General features: G+C 39.6%; 1 protein-coding gene across 1 annotated transcript in view; it reads left to right on the forward strand.

Moving 5' to 3' along the window:
• Window positions 1-7,517: 7,517 nt before the first annotated feature.
• CMC1 (C-X9-C motif containing 1) overlaps window positions 7,518-22,239 on the forward strand; it is a 43,510-nt gene continuing 28,788 nt past the window's right edge. Inside the window, exons 1-2 of the mRNA XM_027639000.1 lie at window positions 7,518-7,597; window positions 19,210-19,302. Of these exons, the coding sequence (XP_027494801.1) occupies window positions 7,573-7,597; window positions 19,210-19,302 (118 nt within the window). The 5' untranslated portion in view covers window positions 7,518-7,572. The remainder of the gene's footprint in view (window positions 7,598-19,209; window positions 19,303-22,239) is intronic.

Here is a 22,239-nt window from a genome sequence, read left to right on the forward strand (position 1 = left end):
ATGGATGTAAATATCCCAGTAAGGTAGATAATTAGGAACACATCAGAATCATATCACAGGGAAATACATGACAAGAGCTGAGTTTTTAAATCAGATGTCCCTTCCCTGCATTCAGTGCTCCCTTAGCACTGAAATGAATGTCAGTAGATGAAAGTACAGCAGCTGTAAAACCACATTCAGCAACATAAAAAAGATCAGAAAGGGAGAAGAGGATAGAAATAACATTTCTTTGCAGCTCAGCTACAATGAGAGTTTATATCTCAATTCAAAAATATGCAACATGATAATTTCACTGACTTCCCCAATAAGCCTCCTGTACTTATGAACAGTCAAATGCTTAACTGCACGACATAGATAAGATACTAGGAACTAAGAAGTTGACTTTCAAAGCAATGGATGAACACAAAAAAGCAAAAAAACCTTTTTTCCCCTTACTGAAGTTCAGGTTATGGACTTTTATGACTGCCAATACTTCCTCTTGACAACATCCATATCTCAGTAAGTAAAACCACAGAATCAGTGCTGGTCAGTTGAGGTTCCTTAGAAGAGCAGTGTTAAATTTAAAGTCAGATTGAATTTTCCAGACTGGTGAATATGAAGAAGCTAAGTGTTCAGCATTATTATTGTTGCATCACTCCTGTGCACCTAAAAACTAAAGCAAAGGGAAAAGCCTTGACAAAAAACCCCCATGCTTTGGGGTTTTTCCTACCATATCTGTCATGGTAGGAAAGCATCTTCCTCTACTCACATTCTGTTTATCAGTCTTTAAGTGTCAAGTCTGAATTAGAAACAAGTGCAGTGAATATATTCAATTATAGTAAATTTTAAGGAAAATAAGTCCTCGTACCTCAGATTGTTTTTCATATTTTATGCAGAAGTAGACAAATAACCACAGACTTCTTAACAATGTAAACTAAGGAGGTGAGCAAATATAACATTATAGATAATTATATAAAACCATCCTACTGTAAATTTGGGTAGGGAGAGGTATGGGGATTTACTATAAGTTAAATACTGAAAACTTGATGCATGCAAAAAAAAGCTGCCTGCTGACAGAAAGATTTTTTTAAACAGCATCAGGCTCACATTCAGCAATGACATTTTTTTCTCTTTCATTTCTGCATCCTTCTCTACATACGTTAACAAGTAGCTTTGTCTTCTGCCCTGATGACTCAGATTTTAACATTTTCAGTGATGGCAATCCAAACGCAGAAGTATGGATTGTACTTAGGCCTAATTTTCTGAACTATGAGTAGTGTTACAATCTCAGCGGACTATAAATTGAGGAACTTGATCTTCAGGTCTCTAGTTTACCACTAACATTCCTCCAAAATGCCCAGCAAACTGCTTAAGCTCTTTGTGCTGTTGTTTCCCTACCTCTGAGGCTTTTTGTGGTTTAGAGATGAAAGAAGCAACTACTGTGGTTGAACTTCAAGGCAGAATGATGATCCTACATTACAGGGTGGTGTGCCCAGTGAGAAGCAAACATTTCCAGAACTAAAGAAACAGACAATGATTCTTAAGAGGATCAACCACCAGTTAAGAGGATTTGTATCTCTAAGCAGGGATTTACTACACAAAATGAGTATGTACAAACAAGACTAGCACTCAAACAGAACTGACTACCTAGCGCGTTTCCGTTATTAAAGGCTTACTCTTCCTTTTTCTTTACTTGTAATACAACTCCTGACACCAAGGATGGAGCTGTAACCCCTGTCCATGTTACAGAATGGATTTGAAAGTACCTTAGAACTTGAGGGCTTGCCTCCGTAGAGACATTCTCTGCTCTGGCACAACTCTCCCCCCAACACATAAAAACCAGACTAAGGAGTGATTAGGAAATGTCCAGGCTACTACTAATGGCAAGACATGGCTCTTGTGCCAGCTCACATATCTAGAGGACTGCACCACACGGTGGTTACAGTGACTTAGAAGCCACCTCGAACACTGAACCATTTCCTTTTAAACATATATCATCAAGGACTAGCCCTTCTCTGTGTGGCAGGTAAAAAAATGGGAAAGGATGAAGCAAAAGAATGGCTAAGTAACTTTTCAAAGAAAATCATAAACAGAAGGAAAACTTGTTACTGTCTACAGAGTTGCAAGGAGGGAAAACAAAAATCCTAAGCTTTGGTAGTGGCTGAAATAAGTTTCAAAATAAAACCTCTAGTGCAAATGACAGTCATTCTCTAAGTGTTGTGAATGTATTCAGACAGCAAAGCACTCTGATCATAGCCTGAAAAGTAATTGTTCTTGTAAGCAAGGTAAATCAAACAATGAAAGCTCATAGTTTTCTTTGTTTTGGTGGTGAGCCTTCCCTTGCTTTCACACTACTGAACTACTACTATTTGAAAATCTTGGTACCAGTCAAGTGGTCTACATCTGGTACATCATACAGTTTATATCTTTGGGGTACATCTAGTCTCTTGAGATAAAATGAGGACATTTTGAGGGGAAAAAAAAAGCCAATGAAAGATTGTGCTGTCATTCGCAGACTTCAGAAAAGGAACTGAAGTGTTTTGCACTCTGCCAGTCAGATCTAGGAGTGACTGGCAAACATAATTATTATTTCCTGTAATTTTTCTACTTAAGCAGATGGCCAGCTCCCTATATACTACTTCAGTGGCATCTTGCTAGAAAGACAAGAAATTTTGGTAGTCACTCTGATCAGATGGTTCCAACTCTCCTGAAACACCAGGGGAACGGCCAGGCCCATGAAGGGAAGGGTGTCATTCTTGGTGAAGTGGTAAGAGACAGGCCACAGGACTCGAGATGGGCCCTACCACCACAGAGCTTCCTCCTTAGCAACATGCCAGTTGCGGTTCTTCTCAAGAAAGAGAGAGGCCAAGGCCACACAGTGCTAATGCCTGCATTGTGAAGATACTGCAGAAGTCTATCATCAGTTATGTGAGACTTGGCAGGCTGCAGATTCAGAGGTCTGCAAGATACTAAATATCCAGAACAAGAAGAGTTAGAGATTACTAAGACAGGACAGAACTAGTCCAACATGCCTAGTGCTTCTTCCTACAGGAACAGATTCTGATGTAAAGACCTCCTATCCTTAAACAGACATATGGATAGGTTTAATTTTATGGGGGAGTAAACACAAAATGCTGGAACCTGCACAACCAAAAGATACTACAAACGCCTTCTTCATGTTTTTCCCTCTCATGGAAGACATGTCTCTAGTCAGTGGCAATCTCAGATGGCAATTGCAAATAAGGCCCTGAACAACTTTGCAGTGGCTTCTGTGACAGTATACTCCCTTAAGAAAATGAAATGTTTCTTTGATTCTAAATACTCTCATTTAAAGCTCCCCTACACCTCGCACTTATGAGTGAATGTATTTCACATGGGTAAGCTTAGAAAAGAATCACAGCCTTTTACTGGAAGCTACATTTCATGAAACAAGATCAAAAATGTCAACAGCGAAAATGTTGAGGAGGTGCCATTTGAAAATATGCCTTTGAACTCATTTGACCAAGGCTATTGTTTAAAAAAAAAAAATCACACCTGTGTATAGACAGATAGGCTCTCTTTATCTAGTAAGAACTAGGTGTGGAAACACGTGGGATAGATAATTAATCTCTATTGCTATCTATAGTTTCATTGTTAACACTGTCTTGGTTGAAGTGTGAAAATATGTTCACACTCTTGAAAATGGGCGATTAATCAAATGACAATATGAATCTTAGGAACACAGAAATTACTGTTACCCAACACTATTTCTGACTATATATTTTTAAAAATTTTTATAAGAAAAGCATTGTCTCGGATATCCTTCAAGATTATAAGGGAAGCTACCATATCCTCCCCACTGTAACAATCAGCGCATAAATTGTGACCACCGTCACCAGTCTGCTTTCCCTAGTGCACCTAGTATTTTATCCTCAGGGAGTTAATTGCAGGGAATATTTTCCTTATATAGACAAATTCCAAGAAACTGTAACAGAGAGATGACATAAGCAGCACTGAATAACCAGAAGCAGGAAGCAGTAGCCACTGTCCTGTTAAGGCCCTGTTAAGTAGCAGTTGTGTGTATTAAGCACTACTGGTCTCACATCAGTGCCCCAGGAGATGTCCCAATTAAGGAAGTTTACAGGATAAGTATGCCAGTTAAATGAAGCATACAGTACTAACTTGTATCGAAGTGCTACATTGCAAAAGCCCCACACATTTCAGCACAACTTCACAGGCCTGCCCAACTTGTGCAAGATTCATATTAAAAAAAGATTTGACTAAACACAAATTGCATACTCCAGATGTCATTTCAGAACTCTCTCCTGGGATAAGATACAAGTTAGACCTCATGTTTACATCATATTCTCTAAGTGTTTTTGATCATAACTTTGCACTTTTTTTTTTTTTTTTTAATGAAACCATCCCTTTATACCCTTGGATGCCCCTTCAGGATATTGTTCACTTCCACAGGCACTTCCACATTAATTAAAGAAGAAAAACCATCTTTTCTCTATACAGGTTGATGAACTTAATAACATCAAGAACACATATAAAAGCATGTGGAATATGTATTTACAAAGTGTTTTGCTTTTTTATCTATACTACTAGAATTCTTGATATGGCTCTTAACACCTCATATCTCTAACACAGTAACTTCCTCTTTTCTGATCTGTTCTGCTTGTATTCATTTGAGCTGCTGTAAGAAAATAATTTTCCTGTGTCACCGTGTTGTCCACTGTGCCACCTCCTGGGATCACTGCACTTCCTCCCAAGTCAGATATAAGCTATTTATCTTAATTTAAAGCTCTTCATGGACAGTTTCTGTCTTACTTATGCCAGTCCTGCTCTCCATAATGTCAGTCTCATTTGCTTATCTGTCAAGGTAACACTTTCTGCAATACGTTCTCATTTCCAATAATTTCTAATAGCCCCATATAGCACAAGACTATTATCAGACCCACGGCTGCCTATGCCCTTACTCAAAAACTATTTCTTACTCTCAAATCTCTGTATTTGTACTAGCCAAAGCTGTTCTAGACAATTTTTTCCTTTGTATTTGTTCTTATTTCCTCAAGATATGTCTTACTCCCTTGCAGTTCTTAGCATTCTTCATTTTTTTTGGTCAGACTTGGAAATAGGACTTGCAGAAAAATCCTATTTCTGCTCTCCAGGCCTGCTACTGGAAGAGGACAGCTTCCCCAACTTACAAAGTTTTTGGTCTTCTGTTTTTGTGCGTATTGCCTTCGTCAAATAAAGTTCTGTCTAGCCTAGCACCCTGTGATTAAACTGACACAATACACAGAGCTGACACGTAAATTCAAAGATCTTCATCAATAAAAGAAATCCTCAGAGTTCTGATTTTGCAGGGCATATATAAACACCAATACCCAAGAATTTAAGAGTAGCAAAAATCACTAACTAAAATAATGCCTTTTTTTAACTCGACCTACTGTTGTAAGTGTACATTCTCCTTTTTTTGCTGAAAGCTTCTCTTTGTATTACATGTTCTCTTGCATTTTCTTGTTGCAGATATATATTAGAACTCTTTGCAGATTGGCTGGTATCCTTTTTTTAGCACTCTTACATTCAGTGCAGAAGTGGCATAGGCAAAAAACCCCTTAATAAAACAAATACAAGCAAATTGACATGTTGCATTTGCACAGCCCCATTGAACTAAAATTCTCTTAATCAGTGTATAAACAGTAACTGAAATGGTATAGTTTACAGTTATGGAAAACAATTGTAACATTTGCATTTTACTGTAAGGAAATAGACCAGAGTTGTGGATTTTAAAGAAAAGAAAAGAATAAAGGCACTTAATGGTGTAAAACTGAAATGTTCTAGATCAGTAAGGCCAAAAGCAATTGTGTGGAAGATTTTGCCTACATGACGCTCTGCTAACTTCTGTGAACATATCAACATGAAGAACTTGGCTCTTAGTGTGGCCTCAAATTGAAACAATCTATTTTCAAATTAAGGGACTGAATTTTCAGATGGGGAAAATAATGTAAATCTAGGGAAAAAACTGGACTTGAAATTCCTTTTAAGAATAAATAATGTGGTGATTGTTATCAGAATTCCTCCCACTGATTTTTTCTAGACTGCTTATTATCTTCCAGAGCCATAGAAGGTCTCTCTGGTGTTTGGGGAAGGCTCCTGGACTTCCCACTTCCCTAAGAACGTAATATTTAACATTCATCTTTCCATTTAACAGGAAGTAACAATGGTGGATAACAGAGGAAATGCTATATTTAGAAGCATTTTTGCAGCCTCCTGTAAGTGGCTACTGCATAAAATGACTGATTTTCCATACCACCTGTCACTCTAAAATGTTGAACACAGGAAAAAAAGGTGGGCTTTTTGAAAATCCTAGGTTGTATTTGTTAAAACAAGTCCTGAATTTCAGATATGTCTCCTTGTTTTTAATTATTCCTAATTTCTGGGGGATCATGTTCTCGGACTTTTAAATGTGTGGTAATTTGTCACTTTTTATTTAATTTTTTTTTAATTGCATGTTTTGTTTCCCAAACTGGTCAGCATTGCCTCGTGCCATGAACAACTAAAGACTGGTCAGTTAAATATACTGCAGACTCCTAAATATGAGTCTCAGGTGGGACAGTAAATTTTGTGATTCCTCTATCAACCACACAGCTGTCACAGGAATGTGGTCCCGGTGATACTGAGGCATGAGAGAGGATCTCTTGCCCTCTGATTGGTAAGCCCTTCTTAAAGGTCACAGACCAACTCATTGGTTAAAACCGTCACCACTGAAATTCTTCTTTTCCACTTCAAGCCCTTGCCGTGGAAGCCTCAGGCTGGAGGCCTGGGCTGGAGGGCAAGAGCTGGAGGCTGTGACACCCAGCCCCTGTCACACTCACAAGCTCCCTGAGGTTCCCAGGGAAGTGGTACTGTCCGTACCTGGGCCCACAGGGAGCCCAGTTCTGGGCTGCTCAGTACAAGAGAGACATGGAGCTCCTGGAGTGGGTCCAGCAGAGGGCAAAGAAAATGACTGGGAGACTGGAGCATCTCTCTTATGCAGAAAGGCTGAGGAAGCATAGAGAAGATGACAGAGGGGACCTCATCAACATCTACAAGTATCTGAAGGAAGGGTGTCAAGAGGATGAATCCAGGCTCTTCTCAGTGGTACCAAGCAATAGGACAAGAGCCAATGGGCACCAACTGATGCAGAGGAAGCTCCATCTGAACATGAAGAACTTCTTTACTGTGACCAAGCACTGGAACAGACCGCCCAGAGAGGTTGTGGAATCTCCCTCACTGGAGATGTACAAAAACCGTCTGGACGCAATCCTGCGCCACGTCCTCCGGGATGACCCAGCTTGAGCAGGGAGTTGAAGCAGATGACCCCGCTGTGGTCCCTTTCCAACCTGACCCATTCTGTGACTCCTCGGTGACCCCCAGAGCCCGAGACCATTCCCGCCCCCTCGGCCCCGCTCCCCGCGACTCCACCCCAGCCCAGGTTTCCCTTCGCCCCGCGCGCCCCCGCCCGCCGAGGGCGGGCCGGGAGGAGCGGGCGGGGCCGCGCCTGCGCGGCAGGGGCGGGGCGGTGCGTGCGCGGCGTGTGCGCAGCTGCCGGCGTGCGCGGGGCCGCAGATGGAGCCTCCCCCCGGCGCCGCAGGTAGGGGCGGCCGTGGGGCGGGCGGGAGGGAGAGAAGACGGGGGCGGCGGAGCGCTCCCACCCCCCCCCAACACACCTCCCCCGCTCTCCTCCCCTCTGCCCCTCCCGCCTCGCTAGGGCTTCCTGTGGGAAACCCCCCGTCGCTTTCCGCTGGCCCCGCTCACCCGCCGGGGAGGGCGGCGGGCTGGGCTGCACCGCAACGCCCGCGGGTGCTGGGAAGGGCCACCCCGAGGGGCTCCGGCCCGCCATCCGCGAGGTTCCCGGCGGACTGGGGCGTCCCCGCCTCCCGCAGCGGGCTCCCGGCGCCCTCCCGCTCTCTCGGCTCCCTTTCCCCGCCGCCCTTTCCGTCCCTCCTTCTTGCCACCCCTGTGACCTCCAGCGGCCGGGCGGCGCCCAGGCAGCCCCGGGGAGGCGAGGTGCCCGCCGGTGCTGCTGTGGCCTCTCTGGCTGTGTAACGAAGGAAGAGGCTAAACACCAAGGTTACGTCGGCTTTGGCTTCGCGTTGCCGAGGTCTTGCCCGAATGGTTATAGACACGTGTCCACAGAAGTGAATGAAAACCCGTGTCCTTTATACCCGCGTAGTGTTTGCTCACCTGCCCTAAACCCCTGAGTCAGGTGCCTTCAGCTTGGTATGTTAAAAGGCCATTTCCCTGTGGGCCGGGTCCAGCTGACACAAGGTGTTGGGACACCCGTAGCTGGTGACAGACTGCAGCGGTCGTGGCTGTGCACCTTGGTTGGTGCAGCCTGTGGCTGCTTCTTCAAAAGCTGAAGAGGGTTGGCCAAGGTCAAGCTCCTGATTTCTGATAGAAACCTGTCCTGGGCCTGGCTTTCCAGGCCCTGCAAACAAGGCATTCATAGAGCAATTAAGTTCTAGGTTTGTTTCTGGGGTTTTTGATCATGTTGTTTAAGTGTTGATCTGTTACTGAATTAAGAAAATGTTATAAAACTTAATGCTGCATTTTGAGTGGTGGATGTTCACATCTACAGCATAATTCCACTTCCCAGTTGTCCTTTGGAAAAAGCCTAGTTATTACAGTAGCATAATTCAACCTGTTGTGATTTCAGTGTAGAGCAAAAAAGTTGATTCCAAACACTGAAGTTCATCAGCTTCCCTATGTTTCTGTATAATGACATCATCTGTCCCTCCCAATCCATGTTGTAGTTGTATGATAGCTGTAGTAGGGCTGCTGAGGTGTACTTCGGGTACATGCTGTGTGATACCAATACTGATATTCATTTGCTGAGCAGTGGCATTGCTTACTGACACCTCTCTAAATCTGCTAGCTTGTTATCCAGTGTCTTCTGCTTCCCTCCCCCCGCTCCCCATCAGTCCCTGGCTGTTATGGCTCTGTTGAAAACCTCAGAATGTGAACTAAAAGCAGAGATGTCTACGTGAGGTAGTAGAGAAACTGGAACAGTAGCTGCAAGAGGTGTGAGCTGCCCTGTTCTTATTAGTAAGGTGTTAACCCAGATACTCTGGTGCGGTAGGTTTTAGTGTCATCATTGTTAACTGCTTCTTGGCTCATATATCAGAAAAAAAGAGGGAGAATCACAGTTCTGTAAATTGTTACTGTGACTGATACTTCGTTTTGTGGTCACAAAAGACACAAATATTCTTGTGGCTTTGCCAGGCAGTAGGGAGCGAATATGAAGGAGTCCTCTGAAGCTTGGAATATAGAACCTGTGAATTATGTCATGATTTGTATGGGAGGAGTTTTTTGACAGCCACAGTTCGGGAAGGAACTGTAGTTGTGTCATTAGGTGATTACATTCAGTAAATAAATTGGTAGATGAATCTGTTCACAAAATTTTATGTTCATAGAATCATAGATTATCCTGAGTTGGAATGGACCCACAAGGATCATCAAGTCCAATTCTTGGCCTTGCTCAGGACATCCCCAAGGATGACATCATGTGCCTGAGAGCATTGTCCAGACACTTCTTGAACTCTGTCAGGCTCAGTGCTGTGGCCATTTCTCTGGGGTTCCTGTTTGATTGCCCAACCACCCTCTGGGGGAAAAACCTTTTCCTAATAGCCAACCTAAACTTCCCCTGACTCAGCTTCAGGATATTCCCTCGGGTCCTATCATTGGTCGCCAGAGAGATCAGTGCCTGCCCCTTCACTTCCCCTTGTGAGGAAGCTGTAGACTGCAATGAGGTCTCTCCTCAGTCTCCTCCAGGCTGAACAAGCCAAGTGACCTCAGCTGCTCCTCGTAAGGCTCTTGGCCCTTCCTTTCCTCTAGGCCCTTCACCAACTCTGTTGTCCTCCTTTGGACGCTCTCCAAGAGTTTTATATCCTTGTTGTAATGTGGTGCCCAAAACTGCACACAATATTCGAGGTGAGGCCGCCCCAGTACAGAGCAGAGCGAGACAATCCCCTCCCTCGTCCGGCTGCTGATGCTTTGCCTGACACCCCCCAGGACATGGCTGGCCCTCCTGGCTGCCAGGGCACTGCTGACTCATATTCAACTGGCCATCGACCAGGACCCCCAGGTCCCTTTCCACAGCAGTGCTCTCCAACATCTCATTCCTCTGTCTGTCCATACATCCAGGGCTGCCCCATTCTAGGTGCTAAAGTGTGTTAATCTTCACATAGTTGGTAATTGCCCAGTTCTCTAATTCACATAGGTCTCTTTGCAGAGCCTCTCTGCCTTTGAAGGAGTCAACAGCTCCTCACAGTTTAGGAGAATGTTACATTAGTTTGTTTTATCCTTCTCCAGAATGAATGTGCTGCAGCTCAGCATTGAATTTGATTTTTGTATGCACTACTTCCAAAACTATGTAGGGTGCTCTTTTTAGTAGTAGAGGCCATGGGTTACAAGAAAGCACATTTTCTTTTTAATGTGCACTTGAGTTATATCTGTAATTTTCAGATGGCGATGTCTTGATCCCCAGTTGAAGATTCACAGATGTGTAAAAAGAAAAGTGGAATCATTGTCAGTAGCTGAGATGCACAATACAGGCTTTGGTACCTTTCCTAGATATAGGGCTTAAAAGCAGAGGGGCTGAAGACTGATTTAATATTTTTCGTAAGGTACTTAAAATGTTTGTTTCTTACTGTCATGTGGAAATCTAGGATGCTAACAAGTTGCAACATGCATTTTTCAGTGGAAGGAGAGAATTGGGCTTGCAGAATGGTTGTAACTTTGTTTCAAAGTGGCGAGGGCTGTAAGACCAGAGCTAGAAGAATATCCTGAAAGGAATGAAATGATAATTTCAAAAGATAGGGAGGACGAAATAATGGGGGATAAAACAATGTTGAATTTAAAGGGCAAAAATATACAAATAAAAGGAAAAGTGGCTTTTCAGCTGTTCTTTTTCAGCTTTTAAACTTCTTTTAGATAAGCTGCCAGAATAACATCTGCAATTCTTGTGTTAATGTAAGCAAAAGGCTTTTAGCCTTGTCTTAATGTCAGAACATCTCATGTTCTGGAACTTATGAAAACACTGCTGTGTTTTGATCATATCTGTGATGTTAGTTTCCAAGATCTTCATTCATTTCTATTACATGTACTGATTATTCATTAAGTACATAGGTACAGAAGTCAAAGGTTGGCATTGATTTTTATTGTCTCTTAGTCCTTCCAGTTAAAGGAATTAAAAAAAATGCAGGAAGAATGGTATTTGGTCCTGTTATTCAAAAGCCTTGCTCTTCATTTGTGTGTGGTGTTCATTCTTTGGAATGAAAGGTGTAAATTTTATCTTGAAAGGAGTGGCTAAAACTTTTAATTGTGATTTACATTGTTTTTCAGTACACCTTGTCATACACTTCTGAAAATGAGTAAAGAGGACTATGTAGTGCTGGAGCAACTGATTAACATTATTGGGTATGGTGAGAAATCTGAGGTTGTTAACATCTCCTGTTGTAATAATGGGAGGAGATTGTTGGTTGTTAGATTTTCCTGCATCCCTTCTTTTTCCAGATGTTGGGGACTTTGCTCTTTCTGTGTCAGATTTGCCTGTTGTTGTCTCTTGTTTCTGATGCAAATTGTTGCATAGTTTTTGCTGCCACTGCTTAGCTCTATTTTATGTGATCTGTTTGATTTATACCATTCAGATAGTTTGTGGTGCAGGACCTTTCTCTATTTCTTACTCCAGGTGGAAGTAAGCAGAAAATACTTGGACAACATCCACTATTAGTTAGAAGGGATGTAGAAGAAATAGGGATTGTACACTTGGGACTGGTTTCAGAGAAGAGGTGCTCAAAAGTTTGGACTTGATTTAAAAAGTGTTGAACCATATCCTATATAAGAATTGAATTGTGTCTGTGCTGTTATTATATTTTGGCATCCCAGAAAAAGATCGAAAATGTATATTTGTTTGCTGAGTACTGCTGCATGGTGGCTTTGTTTTTAGGTGAAAGAAAGGACTTTGCATCAGTTACCAAGTGAAGCATTCAGCAGCTTTACGATGGCAGAATTAGGGCTGTCTCTGCTAGTTTAGTCCTGGGTCAGTCATGGCCCTAGTTGTTACTGACTCTATATTTTGTGCATTTTGCTGGAATTCTCGTTTGAGGTAGGCTGAGGTAGCTCACACCTTAAGTTTTTCTAACTGGCAGGTCTGTCATCTTGAACAATGGTACAGGCTAGACACTAATGAACCTGCATTATTTCCAGCAGTAAATACTTAAGTCCTAATCTGTAATTAATTTTCAGGCCCTGTAACTGGATTTGCTGTGTGATCAGCAGTGTAAAAATATCTCCTCGTTTCGGCTTGGCTTTACTTATTACTCACTAGATGTATGAGCATTTGCAATCTGCATGTAATTAAAAAAAAGTGTGCTTTGCTGGGTCTGCTTTTCCTTTTCTTTCTGGATATTACAGACTTTCTGCAATACAGCCATTGTTCGCTTTTAGCAAACAGTATTCTGGTAATCCAGGACTGCCATATTGCAGGAATATGAGCCCCAAAGCAAAATGTAAGATAACAAATTCAGCCACTGAAAAAGGTGAAAATTGACTTTGAGGTGACGATAGAATGGTGAGAAGTTAAAGCTTTGGAAATTTTCTCTGGTATTGTCATCCCTGTACTCCATCTTAATTTAAAATGATGTCAGTATTAGAAAGATCTCAAAATCTGGAAATTTTTTAGTGCAAATAAATTTATTCATATACATTTAAAGAAGAAAAAAAATGGTTGCTGCGTAGAGAAGTTGCACTGATCAGTGTCTTTTGCTTTTAAATCAGGGTTTCACGGTATCACATATATAGTTTCACTTGGATTATAACACTTCTGTCATTTCATGTTGTCCTTCTATACTTTAAAACCCTTAGTAGAAACCAAGTACTTAAGGCTCTAGTTGGTATGCAAACACCGATGTGCAAGTGAGATTACCAAACTCAGGTGTTTGGGCCTGGTCCGTCATCTGTCAGTTTACACTGGATGTTTTTGACTCATAAAATCCTTTACCTTTAACAGGATTTTGCATGGTTTTTGTGGGGCTGAGGTAACAAAGCAATATGCTGAAAGTCATTGTCACTTTGACCCCATGAATTCCATGTCAGTAAAGGCACAGAAGTTCTCTCAAAAGCTACAGGATTGCATACTTAAAGTATTTAATTACATTGGTACATCAAATTAGAATTGTAGGAAAAGACCCTAAGCCTTTAGAAGGATAAGGGTTTTTTTGTCCCATGACTTTAGTGGGTCTGTCTCTAAATGAATTTGTTGCGTTGTGTAACTTAGTGTTTTCAAGCAGAGGCTTTGAGTAGTTGATAATATATTCAATGATACAGCCTTTTTGATGAGTTTTTGTGATGCACATAGTCATAAATTATTCACATGAATTAATGCAAGATTGGTAAATTTTATTTAATACAGGGAGGATAAGCTAGGCAGAATAATGGAGATGAAAATTTTGAGTTGAATGCATTCTTTTTCTGGAGGAGTAGTAAGCTCTAATTGTATTGTTTATTCCAAACACTGTTACAAGCACACTAAAATAAATATGATTTTTAAAAAAAAATATGTAACCTCTAGAGCCAATAGTTTGATTGATGAAAGGAATGTTTGCCAATAAGCATGCACTGAACACTGTGCTACTCCTTCTGTTATTAATAAAAGTGTTAAAAAAAAAAGTGTACTTTTCAAGTGTATTTTTATAATTAGCTCATAGGCAAGTGTCTTAAAACAAAACTTTGGAATGGAACAGCGTATTTACAGCTGAGAAACAGTTTTTATCAAGTGATATGAAAAATAACTGAATCCCCCAAATTAATGCAATTTTGTAACTTAGCTATAAATTTGTTCTCCAAGCCAGCTCAAATATTGAGTATCCTATAGGACTGCATATGGGAAAAATGAGAGAATGGCTGGTAAACTCAAGTTTCAGTAGACTTAACATAAAACCTTCCCTTCCAGGAAAACAGCTTCTTTAAATGTGGTATAGGTTAAAGAATGGGCATTTTGCTTGTATCTCCTTGGTTTTTTTCCCTTTGACTGTAATAACTCTCCTATTTCTACTGCTGAAGTTCTCATTAATACGTTTTCAAGTTTTATTTCTTAGCTTAAAAAAGAAAGGCATCTTAGAAATCTGTCTACTTACAAGTGCTTACTTTTGATAGCAGCTGGTAGAAAAAAATAGTAAGGTGTATTAAAAAAAGTCCCTTTTATAGCTCCACATTTCTCAACCAAGCTCCCAAAATAATGAAAGTGATTGTTTTTGAAATTTATACATTTTGAGGAGTGTTACAGTTTAACTTGGATTCTTGAACCTCGACTAAACTTTCTACAGCATTTTTGCTAGTAAATAAAGTAACTGGTGTTTAAAAGTTGATATAACTGTGATTTCAAGAAAAACATGAGGTAAAACAGTTACAAATTAAAATATTATAAAGTTACTAAAACTTTCTCTGTTCTTCATATACACCGTGATTCTTACTGAAATAGCTATAGTATTTAAAGTACTATCTTGAGCATTTTTTGAACATGAATAAGTAAACAACCTTGAGCATTTTTTGAACAAGAAAATGGAAATTATGGGTTGTATAAGTAGAAATGCATGTTTAAAGACTGTTACCGGAATCACTTGACACAATTCCTCTTGGATGCAGAAGGTGTGAGGTTTCTTTAAATATCTGGGTAGAGTAGATTGCAACTTTTTCTCAACTTTTCTGAGTAATCTGTGTCCCTGCTACCTGAAGTAATGAGAGAGGTGAAAGCAGAGCTGTAGCTACCAGCAGGAAATAGCAAGTAGAGGGTGAGTAAAACATTTGCTAATTGTGTTGAATGACGAGGGGAGAGGGAGATGATACAACTTTCCTCAGGACACTCTTCTAGGAAAGCTTTTGTCTTGGTATTCCCTGTTTGTAATAGTCTTCTAATGAGTATGACAAGCTGCTACAATCTCTTTCATTATTAGAATCAAGGTGCTAGTGACTTAGATGCGGTAACACCTGCGAGGCAGCATTTGGTTTTAATTTTGACTAACTTCTCTGTATATTTTTACAAACTACGTAGTTTTTACTGCATTTTATAACCTCTACTTAATCAGTTTATGTTCATCCATTTTTCCCTTGTAATGTTCAATGATACTAGGAAATTTCATCAGAAAGTAAGGTAGGATCTCAGAGGATTACAGTATTCTAGCACACATGCCTGAGTTTAGGCTGGCAGGGGGAGAAGGAAAAACTTCTGCTAGCATTTGTCTGGCCTCTGGAAGCTGAAAGGTAACATATTCTTATTGGTTCACTTTGTGGCCCAAGGCCACAATCATCTCAAAGAGCCTACCCAGAAGAGCAGGAAATGTGTGTTGAGGATGTAGATGGGAACCAAAGGTCTCAGCGTTCAAATGCAGAAGGCAAACTGTAGGAAAACATATTTCTTACTTGTCTGGGAATAATGTTTTGAAGATAAAGTAAAACAAGAACAAGACTGTTGAAATGCAGATTCTTTTATAGGGACTATTATGCAGCAAATCTGGTATTAGAATAAAAATTATCTTTCTTAGTGCAGAATAGTGAACTTTCAAAAGGGGGGAAAAGTACTTATTCTGGAAAGTGTAATATAGTTGAAAAAAGGCAAAAGGAATTAATGGGTTTACGCCTTGTTTTTTGATAAAGTCTTGCTTCTGAGGTGGTGTTTCTTTGAAAGTTCTTGCCATATACATTACTGCAGAGATGATTAGGTTGGATTGATGATTTTGCAAGCACTTGTACATCAGTATCAGAAATGCAGTTTCTTTGCATGAGAACACATTTATCTTAGCTGATATCTGCTATTGTTAATATTTGTGCCTTATTTGTCTTTATTATTTTGTATAAGTGCTAGGGATACCAACTTCAGTGAAGTGTTTTAAGATCATTGAAGGAAAATCACTGTAATTGTAATGCTATAGATAGTTTAGAGTCAAGGAAGAATATTCAAATACTTAAGATGTTGCAGTTGAAATGCAGATATAGTACTGCCGAAACTTAATGTCTGCATTTGAGCTAGTTGGAGAGGTGGTTGCACCCAGATGCCTGAAACTTAGACAGAATAAGATGATTTAAATTTCATTGAATGATTTAGGTTGGAAAAGACCTTTAGCATCATCGAGTCCAATTGTTATTTGGCACAAAATATTTTCTGATTGAAAAATACAAAAGCAAAATCCTGTAAAGACAAAAATTTGTGAAATAAAAAAATAATTTAAAGCTAATACTTCCCAACAAACATTTTTCTAAAAACTGTAGATGAGTTTGTAAATGGTCTTCATTCTTGTTTCTTTTATACAGTTGAATAATTACCTCTGAATTACTGTTGTAGCTCTCTTCTCATTCTTTCTACTGGATGCTGCCCAGTGTCCTGATGTGCCCTCTCCTTTCTGCATTTTCAACCTCTGCAGGTTTGACAACATGGGACTAAAAAGAGGGAGTTTGCCTGGAGCATAGCTCTGTCATGGTTCTGGTTGAGCTGATGTTAACACCACTTTAACTACTCCTTCCTATCAGTCTTATGCCCTTTTCCTGTTGAATAATCAAACAGAAAATTGGGTGGTTAAGCTAATTTAAAACCTGAAAACCCTTTTTGACTGTTCTGGGCTAATAGAGAGGCCTTCTCTTTTTGGATTTCTTTTTCTTTGCTTGCTTCCTTGCTTGTTTGTTTGTTTTTTCCATATGGTCTTGTGTCCTCTTTCCTTTCTAGGAATTGTATTCCTACCTACTTCTCTTTGTCAGTAGAGGGTAGCTGATCCTCTGAAACCCTGGGCTTTGTGGTTGTGGGAACCGTAGATGCTTCTAGCCAGCTCTGCCAGCTGGGGAGGCCCAGCTGCATTTCCAAGGCCTTAAAGACTTCTTGGCTATTTGCTGCATTTCTTTGCTATCTGCTACATTTCCATGTGGTCTGAAAGTTAAACCTGTGAGAGCCAAGAGTTGCACTTGATGATCCTTCTAAGTCCCTTCCAACTCAGACTATTCTATGATGTTAATTGTTGGAAGCAGATAAGTAGATCCAATTTGTCCAAGGTGTAAATCAGCTGAGAAGCACTTCTTTGCCTGTATTTGAACTAGTTTTCTGTTTTGAGCTGGTCATTCACTGTGTGTTAAGGTGCATAATAGTGCTGATGTGTGGGAGTCAGCGAGGGCGATGGGAGACTGGGAAAACTTCCCTTTTGGTGGCAGATAGCAACCCACTTGCATAGCTGTATCCACATTTATAGGTCGTGCTGCCTGCTCAAAGCACCAATACAACAAAGTCAAGTTTAAAAAAGAAGGGAGTAGGTTTAGGCTATAATTTGCACCAGTGGTACTCGTGACAGTTCAGTCTTTCTTGTCCGAGAGTCACACAATTCACTCTTACAGGTCATTTTGGAGTTATATAGTGAACTGGATCAGGGAATTTTTCTAGCTGAAAAATTCCTTGACAAGAAATTTATTTACCTTTAACCCAAATTAACTTCCCCTTTCATTCACCACAGGGCTGCCGAACCCATCTGTGTGGGCAGTGGGAAAAGAGCATCATGGGGATAGGGACAGGGCAGGAAGGCTGCAGTGCCAGCTTGCTTTGAGTGAAGTGAGTGGAGCTGAGGCACGTAGCTCGGTGGTGCCATTTCCTGCCAGGTCATTCAGCTGAACTGATTTGTCCTTTTTAAAACATATGTTTAAAGTTTTCTGACAGCTTTGCATTCTCTGTAACAAATGCTCGGTACAGTAATTGCACTGATATTCTGCAGAAAGTTAAAATGAAAGATATTTGTAGTTGTTTTATCTCATGAAAATCAGAACATAGAAGCAAATCTTAAGTCATGAGCTATTTGTTTTCAGTATTTTTGTTGTATTTACAGATTAGACTTTGGGGGTTTTTTTCTGCTGTAGAAATTCTAAGAAAGATATTTTTCTTGAGGAGAAGTGTAAGTCTTTCGTTCAGATTCTGTATATTGTTCATTATAATCCTTTGTTTTGTTGCCACATTCCACTAGTAATATCACGTATGCAATACTGTGTAGTCTCATAATGTAATCTCTTAGCATTAGTAGACTTTAAAAGATGATGATGTAAGGATGACTAATGTTAGTCTCTGTTGTTTTTTTATGTAGAGTAGCCAAAAATCCTCTGAAAAGTGGTGTTTAAAAGCTGTAGGGAACTTAAAATCTCCTTCTTTCCTTAATTTCAATACATTGCACTTTTAATTTTTTCATTTCATTTTTTTTTTAATAAGCAGTTTTAAAATGAAATGATTGTCACTCAAAATAACTGTATCTGACAGTATGGTTTTCATATGAGCATCCCAGCTGATGCTATTCTGAAATGTAATATTGAAATCAAAGGAAGAATAAATAGTGTGTTTGAAGATGAAAACCAGGTATTTGATATAACTGTGCTGAACTATACAGTGTTCTGCACGAATGTCCTTAAAGATTTTTTAACTCAGAAGCTGAGAAGTAAAAGGCTGTGCTTTACAAATTCTCATCCCTTTGTTTTGAAGAAAGTGGGTTTGGAAATGCAGGTTTTTTTAAAATGATCTGTCTTGTTTATTCAAACTCACTAGCTGTGTTCAAGAGTACTGAGTTCTGGAGACAACTGAAAGCAAACTGCAACTGTACTTTTAAGTGCAGAATTCAGACAGCAGCGTTTGTTCTGTTAGATTGGATTTCTCAATGAAAAATCTCCTAGATCCTTAATTGAAAAGACTTAGTTTTCTTCTCAAGAACTGAAGACTTCCACATAGGAATAAAAATTTTAGGTTGTGCTCTAGCATGTGCTATGTTTCTCGGCTTTGTACCAGTGAGTGAAAAAGTACATACAGATAATGTGCATAGAAAAATACTAGTATCCTGAAATAAAAGTAATTAATGTTTGTGCTGTCTGTATGCAGATTTTCTATTCACTAAGGCAGAAATTAAAATGTGCTGCTAGACTTTTCTCCTTTATTTTTGTTCATTGTCTACATTAAGCAGAATAGAAATATTCAGGATAATGATCATATTTGTATCTGAGCAAATTTAAATTTTGGACTTTCCATCCTTTTGATCTATGTGGTCCTTTCATGGTACTTTTAGCTGCTGTTTATGACAGTTTCAGTGTACTAGTGTCTGTTATATAAGCAATGCTGTGTTATTTCTTTAGATTGACTTTCTCTGATGTATAGATATTACAAATCTTTTTTTCAAAATTATCTTTTTTTCACTCTTGCAGAAAATTCTAAGCTGAGACATGTAGAAAAAGATGTTTTGATTCCACAAATAATGAGGGATCGAGCCAAGGAGCTGTGCTCAGATAAGGTGCAAGGTAAGAGTCAAATATTCATTAGGAGATCAGATATATTCTGATATCAGATGTATATTTGTACCCTGAATGTAATCCTTGGTTTTGAAGTCATGTAGTCAGAGAATTAATATGTGTGATCTGCATCTTATCTGTTCACTGTGAAACCAGTACTGAAGCATATAAATCTGCTGTGTTGGCTTTGGCTGCTTGGTGATGTGGACTGTTTTCCAAAATGACTTGTTCTCGAGTGCTGTGGAATTTAGTATGATTAATACAAAACTTTGCACATTTCAGTCTACACTGTGTGGTGGCAGAGCCACACAAGAGTTATTGCATTCCTATATGTAATATTTGATACTTACATAAAAAGAATTGCCTCATATGAACCTTCAGTTAGGGCTTCTCTCATTATGATAAATTTGTTTAAATATTCCCAATATTCCTAACTGCATCCTTTCCCTGTCCCAACATTTGAATGATATGTGCACATAAACCCACATCTGTTATTAGACAGACATCGAAATAGGGTGATGCAGTCTACTTCTGTTTTCATTTTCTTTTGAAGAGTACTGGACAATAACTCTTTAAAGTAGTATCACCACTTTTTCTGACACCCAGGTCGTCTAGATTGGTGCTTTCTAAACTTTTTTGACTGTGCACCCCATCAGTAAAAAATTTCTGAGTGCACAATCCCAATATATGTATATTTATTTATAAATTATGCAAATGAACCATTGTGCTAGTATGTTAATATGCACTATAAAACATGAAAATAGAAATTAAAAAAGGAAGAGGTAAAGATGAAATAAACAGTACTTTAAAATAATTTTTATGGTATTTACCAATGGTACAAAAACATTTTTGCTCTGAAAAGTTTACTGTATTTTTTGTTGAGATCTGTATGACTTAACATGCTTCATAATCTTCATTTAACACTGTGATAGAGGAATTTGAAGGTCTGGTTCTAAGTTCAGTTTATTTCAATACTTGATTTTAACAGATGTCATATGTCAAAAAGATGCCTCACAAAGATGCATAGATCTCAATGAAAGAAGTACATTGTTCCTTGCACTTATTAAACTATAGCGATTTTTTCAATCCCATCCACACATTTTGCAAAGGTTTTACTTAAAATTGGACTACTAAATGACCATCTTCCCAAATGTCCATCAGTTTTTCTTCAAAACTCATTGGAAGTTGTTGCATATTTATATTTTTAACCCACTGAAACTCTCATTTGGAAGATTTTTGACAGGTTAGAAAATTCTGTTGCTATCCTTTTGAGGTGTATAGATGGAAGAGGTTTTTGTAGGTGACACATTCACATTGTGTTTGGCAATAAAACCAACTCAAAAGTCACATAATGAGGGGAACATATCTGAACACCTGTTTTCAAAATGCTCTGTCCAAAGCACAAGTTTCTTTTGCAAAAGAGTTACTTCCTCACTCGTTAAAACATCATCTTCACCTTGAGGGGACACACTGAGTGTTTAGTTTTTGGAAATTCCTGCTGGGTAGCAAACTACTCACACCACTTGTCATCACCAAAAAGGTCAGAAAATTTGGAACACTTGTCTTTTTGTAAAAGAAACATGTGTCAGGTTTGACAGCTCCCTTAAGGGTTTTGCCGCAAGATACCCAGCGAACCTCTGCGCGGTGCCCGAGATTTTCATGGCCCCTCCCCATCCCGGTAAAAGCTGTGGCAAAGCTGCTACGAAGTCTGGTAAACATGCTACTGTTTGAAGGGCTTGTTTTTATAAAGTTACCACATCAGTGTCATCCTGTAGCACTTTGTGCACTCCTGGCTCCAACTGCCTTGCTGCGGTAGTTCACCTATGAGTGATGTAGTGAAGTGTTTCACTGTCTCTGTAGCCTTAGTCTGGAATCCCTGTTTTATTCCAGTCAAAGCAGCCGCTCCATCAGTGGATACATTTGCGCAGTTTTGCCATAATAAATTGGTTTTTATTCAAGAAGCCACTTACAGTTGAGAATAGATCTTCTCCAGTTTATCTTTCCTTCAGTGGCTCACAAAAAAAGTCCTTGTGCATTTCATTATTGACATGCAAATAGCTCAAGCTGAGAGAAGTTAGAAACTTCTGTACTGTACTTTCACCCAGCTGTATAGCAAACCTCCCACACTGTGTAACTTGTTCTAATACTTGTTTCTTCAAATCTTCAGCATTGTCTTCTGTGCATCTTCCAACAGTGTTTACTGACAAAGGAGTGCGTTTTAGTTTGTTGCCACATTGTTTTCCCTGTATTATTTCAGCGATTTTTACTGTGGCAGAAAGAAAAGTTGTTTCCTGAATGGGATGTGGCTTTTTGTGTTTCACAAAAAGAAGCTTCAAAGGAGGCATCTAGAGATTTATCACTAGCTTTAAAGTCAAGTCTAGTTAAAATGATCCAGTGTATTTCTAAGCAGCTGCTTTTAGGGGTTCTTCAAAAGATAAAAAAGAGTAGTCTTACAGTAATTTTGACATTGAGTAAGTGGGAAAAGAGTTGGGAATATCTGCCAGAGGAAAGTAGCATCACATGACAAGTACCTTTCACTGCTGTCAGAAGGACTTAATAGACCTTTTTTCATTTGAACAATAGTTGAATCATTTTTACTTTGAACTCTATACCTGTTGGGGGGAAAAATGAAAATGAAAAGCAATTGCAGTAATGTGGGTCATTGAAAGAAGATGTCAGTTAAGAATATTCTGAGAGCTTGCTGTTTGTATAATATTGTTTGAGGGTAAACCAAAAGGAGATTGTGTACGTATTTTTCTCCCCTGAACTTTCTCTGTCTAAGATGAGGACTTTGGTTTCAGCATCTTCATTTTCTGTGGCAGCAACCAGTACTGTTGATTCTCGAGCTGTGAGTTGTAGACTGTTACCTTGCAGCTTCTCTGTTTTGCCTCCATAAATTTTAAAACCAAATGTTATGGTTTTTCTCTTTCTGTGAAGTTAGGCAAA

The sequence above is a fragment of the Corapipo altera genome, unplaced genomic scaffold (assembly GCF_003945725.1).
Source record: "Corapipo altera isolate COAL_440 unplaced genomic scaffold, ASM394572v1 44, whole genome shotgun sequence".
NCBI classification, from domain to species: Eukaryota; Metazoa; Chordata; class Aves; order Passeriformes; family Pipridae; genus Corapipo; species Corapipo altera.